The 23,341-nt window shown below is 33.8% G+C and overlaps 1 protein-coding gene across 5 annotated transcripts in view; it reads left to right on the top strand.

Moving 5' to 3' along the window:
• MAP9 (microtubule associated protein 9) overlaps positions 1–22,349 on the top strand; it is a 36,933-nt gene extending 14,584 nt beyond the window's left edge. Inside the window, exons 6-16 of one of the 5 annotated variants that reach the window (XR_009519508.1) lie at positions 3,015–3,108; positions 4,816–5,051; positions 6,834–6,904; positions 7,923–8,088; positions 8,836–8,925; positions 10,640–10,801; positions 10,921–11,066; positions 11,245–11,377; positions 17,791–17,904; positions 20,395–20,531; positions 21,374–22,349. Coding sequence is in view for 3 of the 5 variants with exons in the window: in XM_060012181.1 (XP_059868164.1) it covers positions 3,015–3,108; positions 4,816–5,051; positions 6,834–6,904; positions 7,923–8,088; positions 8,836–8,925; positions 10,640–10,801; positions 10,921–11,066; positions 11,245–11,377; positions 17,791–17,904; positions 20,395–20,424 (1,242 nt within the window). In the remaining 2 variants the exon portion in view is untranslated. Of the gene's footprint in view, positions 1–3,014; positions 3,109–4,815; positions 5,052–6,833; positions 6,905–7,922; positions 8,089–8,835; positions 8,926–10,639; positions 10,802–10,920; positions 11,067–11,244; positions 11,378–14,118; positions 14,352–17,790 lie in introns of those variants that run through there. The other 4 variants (XR_009519509.1, XM_060012181.1, XM_060012182.1 and 1 more) reach the window with 4 other exon arrangements.
• The last annotated feature ends 992 nt before the right edge of the window (positions 22,350–23,341 follow it).

The raw sequence follows: 23,341 nt of genomic DNA, 5'->3' as shown, positions 1-23,341 counted from the left end.
CAGTAATTGTGGCTCACGGGCTCTAGAGCACAGGCTCAGTAGTTGTGGCTCACGGGCTTAGTTGCTCCATGGCATGTGGGATCTTCCCAGACCTGGGCTTTGAACCCGTGTCCCCTGCATTGGCAGGTGGATTCTTAACCAATGCGCCACCAGGGAAATCCAGTCCATATACATTTAATGTAAGTACACTTAGGGCCAATTTGTTCCTGTTTGTTTTCTATTTATTTTATCTATTTTTTTAAAATTGAAGTTATTCCTCTACAACTTCTTTCTTGCCTTTTTATTCAGAGTTAATCACATAGGTTTTAGTTTTCCATTAGTTTTCTCTGTTGCCTTTTGACTATACCTATTTGTGTTATATTTTTAGTAGTTGTCTTATGGATTACAAAATGCATCTATAAATGATCACAATACAGTTGACACTGTATTGTTTCACATTTAAAATAGAAACCTTGTAACAGTATAGTTCCATATACTCCCTCATCCATCATGCTGTTGATGTCATGTATATTACACCTACATATGATATAATTTCCACAACACAGAGTTATAACGTTTCTTTAAAGAGCCTTTTAAACTTTTTTTTTTTTTTTTTTTTTTTAATGGTACGCGGGCCTTTCACTGTTGTGGCCTCTCCCGTTGCGGAGCACAGGCTCTGGACGTGCAGGCTCAAGTGGCCATGTTTCACGGGCCCAACTGCTCCGTGGCATGTGGGATCTTCCCGGACCGGGGCATGAACCCGTGTCCCCTGCATCAGCAGGCAGACTCTCAACCACTGCACCACCAGGGAAGCCCTGTCTTAGACTTTTAAAGAACTAAAAGAAGAAAAGAATAAACATTTATAGTTTTCTTAGATATATATACCATTTCTAGGGATCTTCATTTCTTCCTGTAGATCCAGATTACCTTCTAGTGTTATTTCTCTTCAATCTTAAAAACTTATTTTTGCATTTCTTGGTTTGCCAGTGATCGATTCTCTCAGTCTTTTCTTATGTAAAACATATTCACTTTATCTTCATTTCTGAAGGATGGCTTAGTTGAATATATACTTCTTGGCTGACAGTTTCCTTCTCCTATCCCCAGCTCTTTATAGGTTTCCATTGTTACTGGCCTCTATTATTTCTGTTATGAAATCAGCAAAAATTTATTTTGCTATCCTCATTATACAATGTTTTGTTTTTTTTCTGGCAGCTTTCAGAATTATTTTCAAGGTTTAGTCTTTTTTCTTTGAATTACAACAATTTGACTATGAGGTACTTAGGTGTGGTTTTCTTTATATTTATCCTGCTTGGGTTTTGTCAAGATTTCAGGATTTGTAAACTGATATTTTCCATGCAGATGGGAAGTTAAAATTTTTTTCTGTTTTATTTTCCTTCCTCTTGTTTGTAATTACATGCACATTGAAATTTTTGATATGTCTCACTGATCTCTAAATTTCTTTCATGTTTCTTTAATCTTTTTTCCCTTTGTTTTTTTAGATTGAATAAGTTGTATTGTTCTGTCTTCAAGTTCACTGCCTTTTTCTACCATTCCTGATCTGCTGTTAAGTCTATCAGTGATTTTTTTTTTTAATTTTAGTAGTGTTCAACTCTAGAATTTCCATTGGTATTTTTTGTATTTTCTGTATCTAATAATAAGATACCCTATCTATTCAGCCACTATGTATATATCTCCTCCTAAGTGCTTGAACATATTTATAATCCCTACTTTAAAGTTCTTGTTTGCTAATTGCAACATCTGGGTCATCTCTGGCTTGGTTACTATAGACTGCTTTTGTTGTGTTTGTTTTCATGAGTATGTGTCACCATTTTTTTTTTACTTATTAACATTTTGATTGACTACTGAACATTATGAATGATATGTTGTAGAGATTCTGAATTCTGTTATGTTCCTCTGAACATGTGCTCTAGCACAAAGATACTATGGCTAGACAAATTCCCAGCTCTGTCTCCCTTGCCATGGACATTGACTGAAATCTCTGCTTAGATTTTTCACTTTCTAGCTACTGTGATTTTACAGGACCCTTGAGGTCTTTCCCATGCCATGCATAGATGATCCAAGTGTTTGAGGTGGATTTATGTGCAGATATTGGGGTTCATGCCTTCTGCAGCTCTTCTCCAAATTTATTGCCTGATCTTCTAGTCCTAAACTCTATCTTCTGACCCCTCAAGCCAGTTTAGTAATGCTGCAGCCTTCTACTAAGCTGCACAGTTGGGGGAATTTCCTCAGGAAAAAGGCTACTAACTTGTAAGTCTCCTTGGGTAAATCTTCCCTTCTCAGGGTAGACTTCAGTGTTTGAGCCCTTCTGCCATCTGCCCAGATGGTTTCTCTCTATTGCTTTTGACATATAATTTTCTTTGTAAATATTATGGGAAAGAAAATTAAAATTTATTATCTATGCAACAAAATCAAACTTCTTACATTATAATATCATCACCTTTAGACTAGAGTATTATTCTATAAAGAGATGTTTAATTTATACACAAATATAATTACTTCATTTCATATATAATAATTATTTTAATTCAGATATAGGAATTTTGAGGAAAACTAAAGTGTATGAAATCTATGTAGTTTTTTATCTAAAATATTTGGAAGTAACTGTCTACTTGGTTTTATAAATTGCTTTCATTTGGTCAACAAGTAATATTTGTTTGAAACTAAGGGTTTTTACCTACTATTTCCTTTATACTTTCTAGGAAAATATATACTTAGAGAAAAACATGTCAAATATTTACTTTAAATATTTCTGAGATTTGATTTTAGAGCAGTAGGAGTTTTGAAAACATAGAGGTTTCAGTTAAAGAACTGGAATAGCTCTTAGTGACCTATTGATGATCAAGATATAAAGGCTTGAAAGTAAATCATATTATAACCTCCTTTGACTTACTTTTGGTGTTTAGCAGAAAACTAATAATGCAGATTTCAGAGTTATGAAGTAGTTTTAATAATCCTATTGCCCCCCACAAATCTTGAGAACTAAACTTACTAGTAAATATATTTTCTTTAAATAGGATGCATGGTTAACAAGTCTATCATCATCATCCCTTAAAGAAAGTCTCGGAAATTCCTCTTCACCAGTATCTGGGGAAAAATCCTCCATCACAGGTGATTATATCAAATTATTCTACCTTATTTTATTTATGAACTCTGTATTGCTTAGAATGCTATTTGTAAAAGAAATAACACTTTACACAGTTATAGGAACAATATATATTTGTGTTTGCCTGAGTTTTAATCCCCAAAATACAATTTATTAACAATGTGATTGTAGATGCAGAACTTCATCTGTCAATGCCTCAATCCCCCAAGTTATAATAAGACCAATCTCATAAGGCTATTGTGAAAATTAAGTGATACTATGCATTTTAGCCACTAACTCAATTCCTGGCACAAGTAGAGTATTCACTAAATGTGAGCTATTATTATGTAGGCGTTGCTGCAATAGTCAGCATAATGGTTAGGTGAACTTTTAGAGTGAGACTAAGCTGGATTTGAATCTAGGTACAACTACATGAGAAAGTAACTAACCTTTCTGGGCCTGTATGTTGCTCTTTAAAATGGACTTAGTAAGAGTAGGGTGGTTGTGAGAATTAAATTAGTTTTAATACATGTAAAGCATATAGAACAGAACCATCGTTAGCACATAGTAAGTGTGAGGTATGAGTAGTTAACATTGTTTCTTTCCTTAGTCTTATGACATATAACTTAATGAGAGCTAAAGGCATAGCTGTTTTTAAGACTGGGATGTATAACTTATATTTATTAAGTGCTTAGTATGTAGTATAATTTTTGTCATATTACGGATGAGAAAAGCTGAAGTGCAAAGATATTGGGAAACATACCCGAGGTCAGTGATGGAGCCATAATTTGAATCTTTTGCTCCAAAGTCCTTGTTCTTTTCACTGAGTACTTTGATTAGCAGCTCTAAAGAATCCATTAATGATACTTTGAATCATGAGTAGTCTCCAAATATGAATGTATAACTGGAATTATAAAGTGATATTATATCTAGCTTACCTAGATATAAAATGAGTTCCCCAGAAATGGCTGGAATGAAAGCCTCGTAATTAAGACTTTGACAGTAAAGATACAGGTTGGCCAGTAGGTGGATCCTAGTAGAACTGAAAGTTGGTGATCAACGCAGAAAGCACTGATTTTCTGTTGAACATTCTAAAGTGTGGTAGAATCACAATAATAGAAGCAATTCTGTAAAAGCAAAACTGAATCCTCCATGCCAGAGCTTAAGCCTGTCCCTTGAGCACTGAGAGGGTAAATACTAGGCCTTCCTTTCCTGCCCTTTTGGTATCAGAGGCAACACTGCATCTTAGTGGAGTAAAACTCTAAAGGATGGCTTTATTCTCTGTGTGGTGGCCTCTTCTAGAACTGCATTGATTCTTGGTTCTCTCTACACCTGTACAATATTATAAGTGCATTGCTAGTAACTGTAGTATCTTAGAAATCTGTGCCTCTTGCTCCAGCTAAGAAACACAGGCTTTTGAATAGAATAGATATTGCCATTTCACTTACTTGGTTTATACACCAACAAGGGCTTGTGGCATGTCTATGGTTTAGAGTTGTTATTCCATTTTCTAAGGTGTGTCAAATGCTTTAGTAGATTTAGTAGCCATTTTTTCTTTTGTAGCTCACTTGGGAAAAAAGTTTATTCAAGTTGAATATGATAGTTTTCTCCATTTATTATTTTACAAGAAAGAGGTTATAGACAGTTTTCATTTAGCAGAAAGCAAATGAATCTGTTACCCACCTTATTAATTCAGAAGGGAGATTTAGTTCTGTTACTCTGTCACAAAATAGATCAGAATGAAGAATGCACTGAAAACCATAATTCCTTGAAATCAATTGAAAATGAAGAGAACTCAGTTTTGATAGACTTTGTTACTACACTTGAGAAACCCAAGGAAAGTCAAGTGACTACTGATGACCTTGAAGAAAAAAAGGAGAAAGCTGAACTGATTATGAAAGATAACTTAACAGTTGATGATCCACCACTGTTTCAACTTCAGAGTATCTTACGCACTGAGTCTGCAAAGGTATTTATATAAAATTGTACCTTCTATACTACAGCTTAAAATTCAAAATAGAACTTTTAAATATTTTATCTTCCATGTTAGGTACATCTGAATTATTCGTGGAAATAATGGTATTATACTGTCAAGTGATTCTTATTCAATAGAATTTTAACTTCAGGGAAGGTTTGCAGTGAAAATAATAAAACCCAACATTTCATTAAAAGTTAACAGAAGTATATGATCATAATATACTTTTAAATGTTTCAGAAATACATACCCAGAAGTGGGTATGTTTCTGTAGGTCTTCATGTTATAAAAATGCAGCTGTCTGGAATAATTTCTAAGGTTTTGAGTTAGTGAAGGATATTCCTTTGGATATCATTTTAAAATATTTTATAAATTTTAATAAAAATCTTTAAGAAAAGTTTATAGCATCCATACTTATTTAAATGGATGGACAGGATCATTATCAGGAATATTATTATTATTACATTGAGAACCAGATTTGTGATATGTAGGATTACTTGTCCCTACACTACGTTGCACCAGAGTACTATACTGTTAAAATTTATGGGGAGCATTTTTAGTCTTTATTTCTCCTAAATTTTCTTTTTTGTGTGTGTGGTATGCGGGTCTCTCACTGTTGTGGCCTCTCCCGTTGCGGAGCACAGGCTCCGGACACGCAGGCTCAGTGGCCATGGCTCATGGCCTAGCCGCTCCGCGGCATGTGGCATCTTCCCGGACCGGGACACGAACCCGTGTCCCCTGCATCGGCAGGTGGGCTCTCAACCACTGTGCCACCAGGGAAGCCCTATTTCTCCTAAATTTTCTTTATGCAGTTTCTCCTGCAGTTAATTGGTGGCTATGTATACTTATTACTAGGGAAGATAACAGCTGAAAACTTGTGGTTGAACAGGACTTTTATAAACAGAGTATTAAGTTTTTATTAAATTTTATGGAGAAGGTTCATTAAGCCACATTCCAGGTATATTGTCCTTAACCAGTTTCCTTAGGAAAAAGCTCTAATGCCAAGTTAGGGATGTGTTTATATCTGCTCTCTCTTTAGTATTAGCACCCATCTGTCCATGTAAAGTAGAAAAGTTATTCCTTAAAAGGACGAAGGGTATTCTGGAATTTATAGACAGGTCTTAGAAATGTTTAACAGAGGTAATTCTAAATTAGAACAGGTGATTTATATATAACAAGTAAGATTATAGCATATTTCTTTTGAATGAATCCTTGGCTTTATTCTTACTCTCTACTGAGTGATCTGAAGTCTGATTAATCATTCCCCTCTAAGGTCTCTTTGTTGGATTCTCCCCATGGAATAAAAAGCAGACTCCTCACCACTGGAGATCTCATACGATTCTTCCCGGACCTTATACTCCTCAGCTTTCCCTGCCATTCACTGTGCCTCAGCATCTGTCACCTTTTTTGGTTTCTCAAAATTATCAAGCTCTCCATAGAACATCATGTGGCCCTTTGTTATTCATCATTTGTCTGAGCTCTGATGTCGAGCCTTCAGGGAGGCCTTCCCTGACCAAATTCATTATTGTGGCTCGTCAACTCCACTCTGTCACTGTCACTGGACCCTAGTTTATCTCCTTCATGAGTGACATTAGTTTACGTGTTTATTGCCAGTCAACCTCCCTAAAATGTAATATCCTTATTTGTTCCTGGTGCCAGCTATACTTGACACATAGTAGATGCTTAAAAAACATTGATTTACTGGAAGATTGGCCTCTAAGTCTAACTGTGATAGATACAGTGAGTAATCCATCTTTGGCTTTTTCTATTTAATAGAAAATAATTCAAGATAGAAATATGAAGAGTAAAAAGTCAACAAATAATAGAGCATCCAACGCATCTGGCAGGTAATAAAGTTATCATTTTCCCTCAGTTATGGGTTTACATTCCAAGAAAACTAGTTTTAGTTTAACTTCTGTACAGTAAATTTCATTTGGTGTTACTTAATTTTCTTCGTATGAGAAGAATGAAGTAGTTACTTCATGGTAAATCCCTCTAGTTGAATATATTCATTTATAAAAAGGAATTGATTAAGGATCCTCTATGTTCTACATTGCTCCTGGGATATAGTTTCTTTCTCCTATTTTTCCTGAGACAGTAGATATACAGTGGTAATAAAGCTGAAGTCCAGCATTCACCGTCTCTATTAAATGTCTTTGTCCAACACATGAAAAATTGTACTTTAAACTTAGAGGTTCTATGGACTAAGTTGGTTTATTAAAATGATAAGAATTCATAAATGCTATTCAAAACCTTCTGAATCTTTTAAATTATCATTAGTCAAATATAACAGGGGTCAGCAAACATTTTCTGTAAATTTGTGAGTTAGTACATATGTCAGGTCTTGTAAGCCATATAATCTCTGTTGTAACTACCCAGTTCTGCTATTGTAGCAGGGAAGACACTGTTGGCATTATGCAAATAAATGAAAAAGCCAGGGTGCAATAAAATTTATATACCAGAATAGATGGGGGGCCAGATTTTCCCACCAACCCTGAAATAGAGGTTACTAGTCTAACTTTATATTTAAGATGGTTTATGTAGCAAAATAACATAAGAAACTATTAAAACCCACTTATTAATATTGTCTTTTCCCATGTAACTTGAGTCCATGTTTGTTAAAAATGTTTTAATTACAAAATCTTGAAAGAAAAATTGCATTGAAGCTATATAACTTAAAGTAATAAAATTTAAATTAGGTTGAATAGGGGTCTTTGTATACTAAGGACACATCACTTTCAAAGTAATTATAATTTATTAAATTATAATGTAGTTTTCAAATATAGTATTTGCAAAATCTAATGAATCTGTCTTCTACCAAGTGCAGTTGTAATAGTTTATCTTGATTCATTTGGATCTTTTCAGATTAGTGACCTCTGAGTTAAGGAAACCTGGTTCTCTAAGGAGAACTCCGTTGACAGTTCCCACTTCTCACTATTTAGGGACTTTGAGAGTCTTGGACCAAAAGCCCTCACAGAAACAGAGCACAGAACCTGACAGAGCAGATAACATAAGGGCAGCTGTTTATCAGGTAAAAAGGAAAATATTTTTTTAAAAAATTAGAAGAATTAATCACTTACATAAGGTTTGTTTATCAGGAAGTAAAATGACCCTGTCAGAGATGATGATTTAATGTTTAATTTATTTCCTTTATAATACCTGAACAATCCAAAGCTGTTTTTTTTTAATATATATATACTAAATTATCTCCTTCTAGGCTTTGTTTAACTGATCATAGTTGTTTTTAAAGAAAGAGAATATGCCATGGCAATTGATAAAAATACAGCAAAAGCAAAATGTAGTTGAGGTACACCTATGTTCTATACTTTTTCTCCTTTAAGTTTATATAGTTATGAACAAAAAGAGTTTTAATTTTTTTTCTTTCCTGAGACTTTCTGTATTTGAGTTAAACTTACATAGAAGAAAGCTGTCCTAATTTTTTCACAATTCCAAAAAAGAAGTCTTTTTTTTTTTTGTCTTATTTGTTGTACAGAATATAGTACACTTTGGAACATTGTCCATGTGAATTTCAGAGAAAAATGTTAATATATGTAGTCATTACATTACACATATATAAATCATATACACATGATTTTCTTAATTCTTGCTCATCTTTACATATTAGAATATTATCAGAAAAAGAATGATACTAGTACATATAAAATCTGTAAGTTTTATGTTTTGCTTTTTTAAAGTTTTAATCATATATTCAGAAATAAGAATTCTAATACATTTGCAAAACTTTGAATATCATATAGCCTTTTTCTTGTTCCCACAGGAGTGGTTAGAAAAGAAAAATGTTTATTTACATGAAATGCACAGAATTAAAAGAATCGAAAGTGAAAACTTAAGGATTCAAAATGAACAAGTATTCTGAATATAGAAGTAAAAAATATTCTGGATTTTTAAGTCAGTAAAATAGTCTGAATGTTTAATATTTTTAAATCAACTGTTTTTTAAATGGTGAAATAAATTGTATATAAAAGAATTGATTTCTGATTTTATTTCTCTGGTACTTTATACATTTTTAGTTTGATATAAATATAACTGTTTTACATGAAAACATGGATACACAGAGATTTTTATTATTTATATGTGAGCAATAGCTTTGGCACTACTGATTATGAACTTATTTTTTCTTGTGACCATGTACCTATTTCATTATTAAAAATTGACTTTGATATTACAACTTAGCCAGGAATATAAAGGGTCATCAGACATTAACCTTCAGTTTTCCCCTTTTCTATCTTGAGTTTTGTATGTATCTTCAAGACCAGCCTCTACCTGAGTATTTGCCCCTATCCTTCCCACTGACTGGAGCTGGGCTCTCATTTCAGTCTCTCCTGTACTTCACCTTCTGCCTCTAACTCCTTCCTACAACATGCTCCAGTTCTTTCCCATCTTCTAAAGTAAAATCCCTGAAAAAAAAAAAAAGAAAAAAAAACAACCCTTCATTGTGCTTTTTTTTTTTTTGCGGTATGCGGGCCTCTCACTGTTGTGGCCTCTCCCGTTGCAGAGCACAGGCTCCGGACGCGCAGGCTCAGCAGCCATGGCTCACGGGCCCAGCCGCTCCGCGGCATGTGGGATCTTCCCGGACCGGGGCACGAACCCGCGTCCCCTGCATCGGCAGGCGGACTCTCAACCACTGCGCCACCAGGGAAGCCCCCATTGTGCTTTTAATACTACCATGGATAGAAACATATTTCCCCAGCGCACAGCACTGTGTGGAGCAGCCCTGCAGGGGACATGCCTGGACACTGGCACTGCCTTTGCAGCATTATCTGCCACAGTCAGCGCCAGACACCTCATTTGCTCTTCACAACTCAGTGAGGGAGCCCATACTTTTACTTCTAAATTATGTTATCTCTATAATAAAGCTTTATATCATTTAATGCTAAGCAATATTATAAGGCAAACATAGAATATTATGGGATTGGATTGAAGTAAGTAAAGTAATAACATACTTGCTATATGTTCACCTACATATTTTCTAATCTGGCACATGTTTTCAACACTTGGGATATGTTTATGCAGTAAGAATTTTATGCTCTGATGTCAGTCAAAACTCAGGGTTAAAGCACAGATCTGTAGTTTACTGTGTGACTTGACCAATTTACCTTACTCTGACAGGCCAGAAAGGTAAAGTTAAAGTTAAAATATCAGGAAAGTTACAGGCCAGACAGGTAAAGTATATAACTTTATCTTTCTGGCCTGTAACTTTCCTGATATTTTTCTTTTAGTGCAATATTGCATTATGAGCACTTTGCAGTACCAATTAGCCTTTTACAGTTTATTTTCATAGCATTTGTTCAGTATACTTCCAAAAAAAATTCCTTCCCATACATGGTAGTAGATCAATATCTGATAAATGTTTAAGAAAGGACATTTTAAAATGCAGTGAATAATTCAGATAACATTCTTTATCAATTAACTTCTCTAAATCTATTTTAAATAGATTGCTTTGAAACCTAATTTGATGAATATGAAGGGAATTAAAAAAATGAATGTATGTATATCTATATCTATCTATATTTGTCTATTTATACATATACATATTACTGTCTATTATTTTTCCAAAATAGAAAAGAGCTGCTAAGAGAGAAGAAGCCTTAGCATCATTTGAGGCCTGGAAAGCCATGAAAGAAAAGGAAGCAAAGAAGGTAGCTGCAAAAAAAAGGCTTGAGGAAAAAACCAAGAAGAAAACTGAAGAAGAAAATGCTGTGAGAAAAAGAGAAGCACTGCAAGTATGCAATGGTTTTGACTATCTTAATTATTTTTAAAATATTTGAAAATTAATGATTAACTGTGGTTTTACTATTTTATTATATTCACATTAAATAAGAGTAACTCTGAACTTTTTCAGTCTTTTGAAAAATGGAAAGAGAAAAAGATGGAATATCTTAAAGAGAAAAGTAAAAAAGAGAAAGAATATGAAAGAGCAAAGAAACAGAAAGAGGAAGAAACTGTTGCTGAGAAAAGGAAAGATAACGTAACTGCTATTGAAAAATGGTAATCCAAAATAATGAATGTTTTGATAGATCTTAAATTAGTAACACTTTAGGCTTTTCTAAAATTCATTTACTTGAATGTTACTAATGCACTTAGTCTCATTATTGCAAAGACACATTAGGGAATCTTTATTATATATTCTCCTTTAACTTGCCAGTGTTTTGACTATCCTACATAGGAATGAAAAAAAGGAAGCTGTTTTCAAGGAAAAGGAAAAAGAGAAAATAAATGAGAAAAGAAAAGAAGAACTGAAAAGAGCTGAGAAAAAAGATAAAGATAAACAAGCTCTTGAAGAATATGAAAAATGGCTGGTAGGTGTTATTTGTTAATGCACTGTGTCTTTTAAACGTACTTGTTCTGACTTTTCTGTCCCTAATTCCAGTTCTATTTGTCCCATGCCTACTGACCATTTCTACCTGGAAGCTACCTTGTTGAATTCATTCTCTCCTACATATATCATAATTTATTTGATCTACTCATTTCTATTAATGATTCTACTATTCCTTAAAACACTCAGACTTAAAACTTTAGTCATAATAATGTTCCTTACCTGCATCCCCACATTTAGTCACTTACCAGTCATGCCCATTCGTCCTTTGCAATGATTCTCCTACCTAAAATTATAAAAAAGTGTACTTGACAAGTGTATTACTGAAGGTATACCAGGTTAATTTAGGTGGAACTTGGTCCTGACACACAGTAAAATTGTACTTAATGAGAAAGTTATTCCATTTTTTATTTTCTTTTGATCTTTCTGATGACCTCGAGGAGAAGGTCTTATTTAAGTGGTTTTTTAATGAAAGCAATCAAGTATGAACGTTGGGAGAAATGATATCTAGCAGGACTTTATATTCTTTGTTTCAATGTACTTACGTTTATAGTTACTTTTCAGTGATGGCAAGCAAAATACTGTTTTCTGTTTTAAAATATCAATATAAATATATATTTTATTCATTTATTTTTGAATAAGTAAATAAGTAATACATTTCAGATGCATAAGTACTTTATGTGAATAGTTAACACGTTCACATGTTCAGCAATCAAAAAGTGCAGAATTTCTCCACAGGGCTTAGGGTCCAGTAGGATTTCTTATCAAACTTTTTTGAATTCATGTCTATCAGCAAGTTAAAAAAATGTCATCCAGAGTATTTTTTTATTTGCATTTCTCTGGTTAGGATTGAGCTTGAGTATCCTTTCATTTGTGTGAGGATAATTTATATTATTTTTCCTGTAAAGTGTCAGTTCATAAACAACATTTTTTCATTGGTCTTTTTCTTAATGATTTCTAGAAGCTTTTTTAGGTACTAGGGAAATTAGCCTACCATTTCTGATATGAGTTACAAATTTTTTCCCATTGTATTGTTGGTCTCTCAACTTTGCTTATATCATTATTTTAGTAAATTTATTTATTTATTATTTATTTTTGGCTGTATTGGGTCTTCGCCTGTGCACACAGGCTTTCTCTAGTTGCGGCAAGCAGGGGCTACTCTTCATTGTGATGTGTGGGCTTGTCATAGCAGTGGCTTCTCTTGTTGTGAAACATGGGCTCTAGGGTGCATGGGCTTTAGTAGTTGTGGCACGCGGGCTCAGTAGTTCTTGCTCACGGGTTTTAGAGAACAGGCTCAGTAGTTGTGGCACATGGGCTTAGTTGCTCTGCAGCATGTGGGATCTTCCTGGACCAGGGCTCAAACCCGTGTCCTCTGCATTGGCAGGTGGATTCTTAACCACTGTGCCACCAGGGAAGTCTTATATCATTTTATTCCATGAAGAATTTTATTTTATTTTCAGGTGTCAAATCTATCAGTCTTTTTTTATGGCTTCTGATTTTCAGGTGTAGTTGAAAGGACTTTCTCCAAAACTTAGGCTCCCATTTTTCTTTGAATAACTTTATGATTTTATATTTAACATTTTAACATTTGCTCCACTTAGAATTTATCCTAGTGTATGATGGGAAATATGATTCCATCTTTATTTTTTCCAAATGCATCTTTCATAAAACAGCATATCTTTTACCCACTGATTTGAGGTACTGCCTTTATTATATGATACATTAGATCATTCCCATATTTTCAGGTCTGTTTATTTCTTAACTTTCTGTTCCATTGGTCAATCTCACTGTACATACTCCAGTACAACACTGTTTCATCATCAGGACTTTATATATTTTCATATATGTTTGGATTAATCTCCCTTCATAACTCTTCATTCAATGTATTTCTGAATATTCTTGGGGGTTTTTTTTCCACACAAATTTTAGAATCAGTAGTAGCTAGAGACACACACAGGACCCAAAGCAGGCTATTTAAAGATAGGATAAAAAGATGCAACACTTAGGAATAAACTTAGGAAATGTGCAATACCAATATAGAGAAAACTTCTGAAGGACACAAATGAATACCTGAGAAATTAGAACAAAACTGTCCTTGTATAGAAACAATCTTATAATGATGCTATAAAGATGTCAGTTTTCCCTGAAATAATTTACAAATGTAATGCAATCCTAATAAAAATACCAACAGAATTTATTGTTGTTTATGTGTTGACTTTAGTACTGCTGTAATGCTAAATACATGCAGATAAACAGTAATAAGGCGATCAAAATTGGTTCAGTCGTTTGAATGAGGATAGTAGTGTTCTATGATGATTTCCTTAGATTAAACTCTTAAATAATGCTTTGTTCTAAGAAAAATTTAAAATCTTCTTATATTAAGGAGACGTATGCTAATTCTGCTAGTATCTTTTAGAATAGTAACTGAATGTAAATGTTTCAATTTTCAGTTTTATTTTCACATTGTCTTGAAAATGAGATATAATTTCCTTAGTGACTAAGTCATAGTTAGGTACACAATGTTTTATTACAGTGGTTAGTCACTTTCTCATTCTAATCAATCCTCTGGAAAATAAAAACTCATCAAAGACCTAAGACAAAATAACTTGTTTTGGTATACAATATATGCCTACAATACAGCTCTACCTAAAAAAAAAATCCATGTACAACATGTTACAGCTCTGTTCCCCATCTTACCAATTTCTTATTGAAATTTGTTTGCAGAGAGAATGGAAAAATACCCCTATACAGAAGAGCTAATTACTTCAATTTTCATGTAAAGTAACATCTCAAAATTTTGATGTACAACCTAGTTTGGGGAGTGAGCAATTGATGGGTCACTGTTTTAAGTGAAAATTGTAGCCAAAGATCAGGTAAGATGCTTCTTCAAGCTGGTTCCCAGATTAATTCATAGTTACCTTTAATAAGAAAATAAGCAAAAGATTCAGACCCCAACAAACAACAGACAGGAGGACTTTTTAAGAAACCTCTTTTAATTATTACTCAAGATAACATTGATTCATGTAAATTGACATTAAGGTTGATAATTAATTGCCTATTTTCTGCCCTAACTTTTTAGCACCTGCCAGCAAACTCAAGGTTGCTTCCAGTTCCTCTCTCTCCCTATCTTAAATGGAATGGACAGTGAGGTTTTTTCAGTCAGTTTCTGAGGACACAGCATGGTCACTGCTTTTCTCTCACCTAGCTAGAGGGCCTGCCTCTCTCTAAAGTAATAAGATGATTGACCGTGGTCCAATTACAGCTTTTATTTTCTCAGTTAGGATTCTGAAAGGAGGTTCTCTGTTTATTAGAAATAACAAAGATGAAAACATTCTCATGACGAAGAGCAAAATGTTAAGACAAAAAGAAAATTTCACACCTCTCTTCAATCCTTCTGTTGTATGTGAATAATTACATGTTAATGGAACCTTACATTACCATATTCTTCTTGTGATATTATCAATTCCATTTATGTACTGATGAAAGAAGCATAGACACCTAATAATTTACCAAAATACCACTCCTCCCAAGCCATTCAGCCTGCAGAGGCAGGGTTGTCCAAGTGTTCCGTGACACCACTGCTCTTTGGAATACAAGGAAACCACTAAACTTTATAGTTTTAGCAGAAACTTGAAGAAATGGAGAGACAGTCCAAGCTGCAGGATGAAAGGCCAAATGCTATTAACATTTCAGGTATTCCTAGATCATTGTTTAGATTTCATATTAATCCTCAGATACTCAGTCATTTCTTGGAAGGGAGTATAGCAGGGAAACGAAATGGTTCTAAAATTCACCTGGTATAATAAAAATGTGAGACGATGGAAGATAATATTTTCAAAATAATATGAAGCAGGACTGTACCAATCAAGCAATGAAATATGAATTTACCATTTCACTCTCCTGTGAATCTGCATTCTTCTACCCTCCTGGATTATTCCCATCAAGTCTCAGGATAAGTAATCTTAATAAAAATAAACTCTCTTAATTCTTCATTTCCCTCCAGCTATGATCCTCATCTTTTTTAATAGCTAAACTTCTGGAAAGTTTGTTTACACTTCCTTAGTTCTTCATATCCTTTCATCCTCAGTAAACCCCCATCTTATCCCTTTTCTGAAACTAAACTAAACTTTGAGAGTTACGATTTTGCCAGAGCATCTAGACTATAGTATGTATTCTTTTCTGCCCTGTTTCCTAGACCTCTGGGCATTCTGCACAGTCGATTTCCCCTTCCACTTGAGCTGTCTCCTCCTCTGCTGCCATGTTCCCCGGTTTACCTCTCAGCATTCTGCCTTTCTTCTCCAAATCACCTGTTGACAGCTCTTTTTTTTTTTTCAAACCTGTGTTCTAAATGTTACTATGGCCTGTCAGGCCCCGCCTGATCTTACACGTATACCTTGTCATTCTCATCTGGACCCCGCTCCCATCTCCCGCCAGGCTTTATTCACACTGGCTCTCTGGCTTCCTCTCCCATCCCAAGTTTTCCCCACTTGTCAGAGTCCTCATACACACTCTTCTGTCTGCGTGGGGTGCCCTCCCCTCAGTGCACATCACCAGTGGCTCCTCTTACCAATCACGTCTCAAAGTGACTTTCCCTGAATCCACTTTTCTTTGAAAGTAAGTACTTCCTTTCATTTTTTATCAATCACAACAGCTTATTTATATGTTTCATAGAATTTCACACAATTTGGAATTATCTGTTGTTTATGTACTTGTTTATTAACCATCTATTTTGAAAGTTCCCTAAGGGACAGGAACAGTAACCTGTGTGTTTGTATTTTATAATCACTTCATGCATGGCTCCGTGTATACTGCTTGACCCAGAGTAAGATCTCAGTGCTTAACACTGAATGAATGAGCACAAATTATAGTATAGTACAAGTAGAATAATAGCTTCAGAACCTGTTACCTGTAAGGATGTACTATATAATAAAGGAACACAAATTAATGGATGTGAGGCAATAACAATTGGGATTATTTGTGACATTTGGATATAAAATCACTTCAAACAATTACTTTACTGCAATACAAACTTCAGAAGATTTAAACATTAAATATAAAATGCCAAACAATAGAATACAGCATATTAATAATAAAAAATCAGTATATTTGCTGGCTGGAGGGTAATTTCCTACAACTTTGGAGAATAAATCATTATTGTCCAGCAAAGTCGAACATATTCATACCCTACAAACTGGCAATTTCACTCCTAGGCATATACTTGGAGAGAAAATCTTGGCTTATAAGCACAAGGAATCAAACAGGGATATATTTACAGCAGCATTGTCTTTGTGTGGAAAAAACATTAGAACATCATGTCTTCAACACCAAAATTGATTAGTAAACTGTGATATGTTGATATACTGGAATTCTGTGCATCAGTGAACTAGAGCTACAGCTCCATATAGATGGATCTTAGAAATATGGTCATAAATAAAAGACAGATGCAAAAGAATATATAGCATGGTACCTTTTAGCATAAACTCAAAAAACCTGCAAAACTCAAAAAACCTGCAAAACAAAATTATTTGTTGTTTGGGGATGAATACGTGTGTGTGATAAAGGTATTAAGGGATGCACTGCAACTATAAGCACTAAATTCAGTAATGGTTATCTCTGGATGGTGGAGAGAAAGCAGGTGTGGTGAGGGAGTAGGTACAAGGGCTGCACAAGTATTGGTCATGTTTTATTTCAAAAGGCAGGTAGTGGGTACACAAATTTTGACTATATTACTCTTTAAACAGTTTAGTTGTCTATGGTTGAACTATTAATTTTTTGGTAAAAAATTAAGGACTAAAAACGTAGATAAAATGCTGCAAGGATAATATTTATTATATGAAAATGTAAATTGCTAAAAATTACAAGCACCAATAACCATACAGTTAGAAGAGCCAAATAACAGAGCAAAAACTTCACAAAAGCACTAAAGAAATGAAAACGTACTCAAGCTCAATAACAAGCAAAGAAACATGAACCTCAATATTCAAATATTTTTAAACACTGTGAAGTATCCTCTGCTGCCATCACATATTCAACCTTTGCACCCAGTAAATTTATTTCTGAGACTCTGTTCTCAGAAAGTCATCACTAACTTGTAATAATTATTCTCTTTGAATTATGGGATTACAGGTCTTTTTTTCCTATTTTACATAATTCTTTTTAAATATTATCACTTTTAATATTTAAAAAATTAAGTGGTGCGTTAACGCCTATTGATAGTATGCTCATAAATTAGCAATATTCCCTAGCTGTTATTACTTTATAACCAATTAAGCTAGCAAATGACATTTAAATACCTTATAATGATTATTTTGTTCTTCAGCAAGAAACTTGATTTGAAAATAATGGTCATATTTGTATATAAATTTATATATAAATAGTTTTCTATTTTCTCTTTAGGAAAAAAAAGAAAGGAAGGAAAGAATTGAACGGAAACAAAAGAAACATCATCCCTTTCTTGAAAATGAGGCACTTCCTCCATGGAGCCCTCCAAGCAGAACTGTGTTCTCAAAAGTGTTTTGATAATTCTTATTCTTGCATTATTTAGTTATTTATCAATTTACCAATTTTAGCCAAACTAGATTTAAAACTATTAATTCAATTATTTATAGTTAGAAGAGTCTATTTTAATTAAATGCCGGTCACTTCTGCTGACAATGAAAAAGATGCTTTACAGTTTAATCAGTGAAAGCATTGAAAGCATTTTTGAACTGTAGATAAACTGCTTCAAATGAAGAGCTAATAATCATATTGCTTTTACCATTGAAATACATAACCCTTTATCATGTCCTGATCATTTGTATAGTCTGATGATCCATGATCACTTTCCCTAACCTGTGCATGTTATTAGTATGTTTATTCTCCAATATAAAAAGAAAACCATCTAGGTACCATAATCATAGATATAATTGATTTTGAGAATGATTGCACCTCTAGATTCGGGTTTTAAAATGAATGGTCACTGGGGAGTATGCAAATATTATTTCTTCTAAAACTAATCTTTAGCTCAAAGTAGTTGCATTTGCACTGTGCAAGTTAGACTTTTGGTCAACTGAGGCAGTAGTTCAGTAGAATCATGCAATCACTGAGGCATTTTCTTTAAGAATGTTGCCATATGTTTTAATATGAGTATACTTTATCTGTTTTTGCGTAAGTGACAGTCATAGGTGCTTTATAATGAGCAGACCTCTGAAATGTGTCTTCCTAAATTCTATCTCACTTTTCTATTTCATTGATATCAAAAGATGTCCATTTCATGGTAATTATATACATTACTTATGGAAATTCCACAAGAGTCCAAGGTCATTATCACTATTTTTATTTTCCAAACTAAAGCCATAAAGATGATAATGGCAATTTTTGTCCTCTTAGCTAATCCAGAGTCATCTACCTTATATTTAGAAGACAGCTGTATGGGAAGGTAATTTGTAGAAAATGTGCAAAGAATCTATTTATTTGATCTCTGCATATCCTCATTAATCGGACTCATACTTGAACTGGTCAACTAGTTTATCACAGACCAAATATATGCTCTCAGAGTTGAAATGCTACTGCAGCCAATGATGCAATGCAATGATAGATGAGAAAAAAGTTACTATTTATGAAGTACCTGTTGTATCCTCTCTACTAGATCTTTACAAGTATTATTTTTGATCTTTACAACAACTATTCAGAGTATGTGTTATTAGCTTCATTTTGCAGATAAAAATACTGAGACTCAGAGAAATCAAAGAACTTGCCACTCATTTAGCATGTGACTGAGCTGGGATTAGAGCTAATGAAGTCTCTCTACCTCTAGAATTCAGATGCTCATGTTCATGCTCTCATGTGACCTCAGAGAACTGTAAATTCTGTCAAGACCTCTGTATTATATCAACCTTAAAAACACATTTTACTTCTCAGATCCTAAAATCATGTATTGTTATCCAGAGATTATCTTCCCTTTAAGAAATAGCTGTTTGTTATTAGAAACAGTTAACCTCATTAGATCTTCAAAATGAAAAAAATAATTCATAGTATTTATGGAGTTAGTCAAATGCCCGTGTCTAGTATTAGAATGTCAGAGCACCCAGCGGGTTATGGAACTTAGGCTTTCAGACAGTTACTCGGGAGGTTTCACACTCTGAGGATTAGCCTTCTTGCTGCAGGGGATGTGCAAGGTAAGAAAGGTGTCGTGGATCACTTTGTAAGATCACATCAGTGCTACAGATAAATTTAAAAATTTCATAAATAAAACTGGAAGCCTTTTTGTACTACTGGAACTAGAAGAATCTGTCATGAAATTGAACTAATTACCAGCAGTATCAGTATGGGATTTAGGGCCTCCCTTAGTTCATTTGTGTGTCCCCCACAGTACCAAACAGAAAAGATTAAGTATTTATTGTATTGAATTCTATTCAGGGCTTAAAAGATATTTGCAAATTCCAGGGAAGTAGAAGGAAAAATAGAAAAATGTATAGCTACTTTTATGAATGTGAGATCTTAAGTGTGTGTCATAGATTTCACATTAAATATTGACTTAAGCATTCTGAACATTTTCTTCTAATTTATCATGCATAGTGGATTAACTGTTATCACCTCTGAGTTGTGAGAATTGAAGTTAGTTAATTAATATAAAGAATATGGCACATAAGAAAAGGCTTAATAAATGTTCATTGTTTTCACTTACTTCCTACCTTGAGCCGTTTGTTTCCCCACCTCATGTTTGTGAGAAGGTTAACATGGATGAGGCTGATAAAGATGAGTTAACATTTCACTTGGTTGGCATATAAGAAGAAATCTCTGCTTTCCTTACCAGTCTAGGTTGTAGCACGCAAAAGAGAATATAGAGGTGACCTGCGTTTGGGACCTTCTAAAAAGAAATCTAAATACTAACTCCTTACCATTACTTGTGAGGTCAGTGAAAAGGGAAATTGAGGTGTTTGCAAAGACCCAACAAGTCATTTCCCTCAAATGGGATTTTCATCTTGCTACGCTAAATAATATATTATTTCCTGTTTACAGCAAGCTGTGCTGATTGAATTGTCTAGTTGAATGAAATCACCTCTTTGCCTATAGCAGAAATAAAGCTGAGTTCTCAGAGCTGGATGAAAATACAGTGCTATTTACTTTCTGAGATCCAAAGGGGAGAATCAAGCCAGGTAATATTCTCCTGAATATATTTGTCTATTTAAAGTGTATGCTTTCCCCATATTTCTTTAGAAATTATCAGATATCAATATCATTAACTTTCATTAAGTTTTTATTATGGGGGAATGTTAATTCAAATGAAAGACACTAAAAGCCTATAGATTTTCAGATTAAACTTCTAGTTGTGTAAACTGTATTGAGCACTTAAAGAATGCCGACATTTAAAGTAAATAGGAATTTAATGAATATTTTAAAACATTACTGAGAATAATTTCCCTAGAAACTTAAATAATAATACTAAAAAATAAAATTTTATTCAGAAATGAAGCTTCATAATAACCAAGAAAATTAGTGACATAAATAAAAAGAAACATTATGGCATTTTAGATCAGTAGGAGGTTAAAATTTTCTTAATGTAAGAAAAATAAGAACTGTTCAGGGATAACAATATTCCAGTGGTTTGTATTGTACCACATTTTGAAAATGTTAGTAGTTCATTTATTGTTTTATATAGTATTGAAACTGATATTTTTCATGTTGCCAAAGCAGTACCTGATAGTAGTTAGGTGTCCAAAGGTATATGTACCTTAGAGTGATATAACTGTGAATCTGAAAGGAATTTTAATAAGCCTGGCCCAGACTTATTTCTAAATTGAAGAAACTGATTTCCAAAGCCTCTGACTTGCTCACGCTCACACAAATGACTATAAGAAATCTAGAGTGACAACTCAGGTATCAGGTTTCCCAGCTGTAGACTGTCCACCATTCCACAATTTTGATAATCTGATAAAAGTTTTGCACTAACTCTTGTAATTGTGGTTATTATTAATGTCATTGATTTTTATCCTCTCAGATGTGCCCTTGCTCTTTCACGGCCTTCTCCATAACTGTCCACCAGATCAGAGCTGTTTGTGCACCTACACTGTCACTGAAAATGTGGGGAAATACTGACATTTTTAAAATCCTGAGTCATGGGCTAAGATACAGTAGAGAAAAAGAATTTTACAAAACAGGAGAAATTGATGTTTGTCAAAATAGCTCCCAAGAATAAACTAATACAGAAAACACATTTTCCTGATTTAATTTTGACTCTGCTTTCAGTAGTGCTCTATCAAAAAGTATTTAAACCCATATGCCTCCATTCTACACAAAGCAAAGGTACTATCAGTTATCCTGCTTCCTAGGTACATTGGCTGACAGAAATAATGAATACTATGTAACATTTAACTGAAGACTTCTCTGAATTCTTTTTACTTTAAAATTTCCTGTGATTTGGTTATTTTGAAACATGTGTTACATATAGTTGTATAATGTTAACTTGGGTCAACTAAATCCTTGGTATTAGATTTAGGATGTTTTAAGAATTATTTTAGGAGATGTGTTTAATGTCTGCTTTTTAGTAGCATATTTTCATGTAATGTTTAATTAAAGTGAACCATACAAGATTTATTTTATTGGGTGATATTATTTATTGACTGTGCCCAAATGTATTTCATAATGATAGAAAATATGGCATGAGTTATATTTGTGGGCTAAAGGTGAAATAATCATATTTTGTTGATATATCTTACTAAAAATCACTGAAAATTTGGATATAAAACTTTTTTACTTAAAACACTACACAAATTACAAAGGTAATGTAAGTATTGCAAATAGCAAAAATTACCGACATTGTCTTTTCCCAAAGACAATCATAATTATTTTGTTTTCTTCCAGTTTTTATTTTCTAGTTCATTTTCCTCCATACATGAAATTAAGCTGAGAGTCAATAATGTAGAGGTACAGTTCCCTCTCTTTTCTCCTCTAATTTTCTCTGTGTCTCTATTGCTCTACCATGCTGCTATATGTCTGTATACATATGTGTGTAAAGGTATGTGTGTATATTATATAAAATACAATGCATGCACATACATGCATATATTCAAACATACATATTTTTATTCTTTAAAAATGAGATCAAACTACATATTTGGTAACCAGATTTTTTCCACTCAACAGTATATAATGAACATATTTCCATATTATTACACCTTTCAAATAATCTTTGATGCAACTACAATTTATTTAACCTATTTTTGAGCAATTTGTTTCCTTAAGAATGTTGACTATAATAAGTAATAATACAGTCAACATTCTTGTAGTCAATAGCCTTGTTATTAGTGATGGTAGACCTCATTAAATTTGTGAAATGAAAACATAATTCAGAATATTTAAGGAGTTAGTCAAACGCCTGTATCTAGTATTAAAATGTCAAAACATCCAGTGGGTTATGGAACTTAGGCTTTGAGACAGTCACTCAGGAGGTTTCACACTCTGAGGATTAGCCTTCTTGCTGCAGTGCATGTACAAGTTGAGAAAAGTGTCATGGATCGCTTTGTAAGATCACATCAGTGCTACAGATAAATAAATTTCATAAGTAAAGCTAGGAACAGATTCATACTGCCAGGACTATAAGACATGGAATGGGAGTTTAATGGCTACAGAATTTCAGTTTTGCAAGATACAAAGAGTTCTGGAGATTGTTTGCACAACCATGTGAATATCCTCAAAATTATGTAACTGTACACTTAAAAAGTGATTGCATTATGTTGGGAAAGCTTATGTATATTCTAATATTTACAGTTAAATAGATTGAGTCCTATCAAGAAAACTCTCTTCTTTTTTCTTGGTGTACTTCTTATTTTTTTATTTTTTTTTTTTTTTTTTTTTTTTGCGGTACGTGGGCCTCTCACCGCTGCGGCCCCTCCTGCTGCGGAGCACAGGCTCCGGACGCGCAGGCTCAGCGGCCACGGACCACGGGCCCAGCCGCTCCACGGCACGT

Source organism: Delphinus delphis, chromosome 5 (genome assembly GCF_949987515.2).
Source record: "Delphinus delphis chromosome 5, mDelDel1.2, whole genome shotgun sequence".
Taxonomy (NCBI): Eukaryota; Metazoa; Chordata; class Mammalia; order Artiodactyla; family Delphinidae; genus Delphinus; species Delphinus delphis.
The sequence above is the reverse complement of the archived record's forward strand: the minus strand, read 5'-3'. Positions and strand labels throughout refer to the sequence as shown.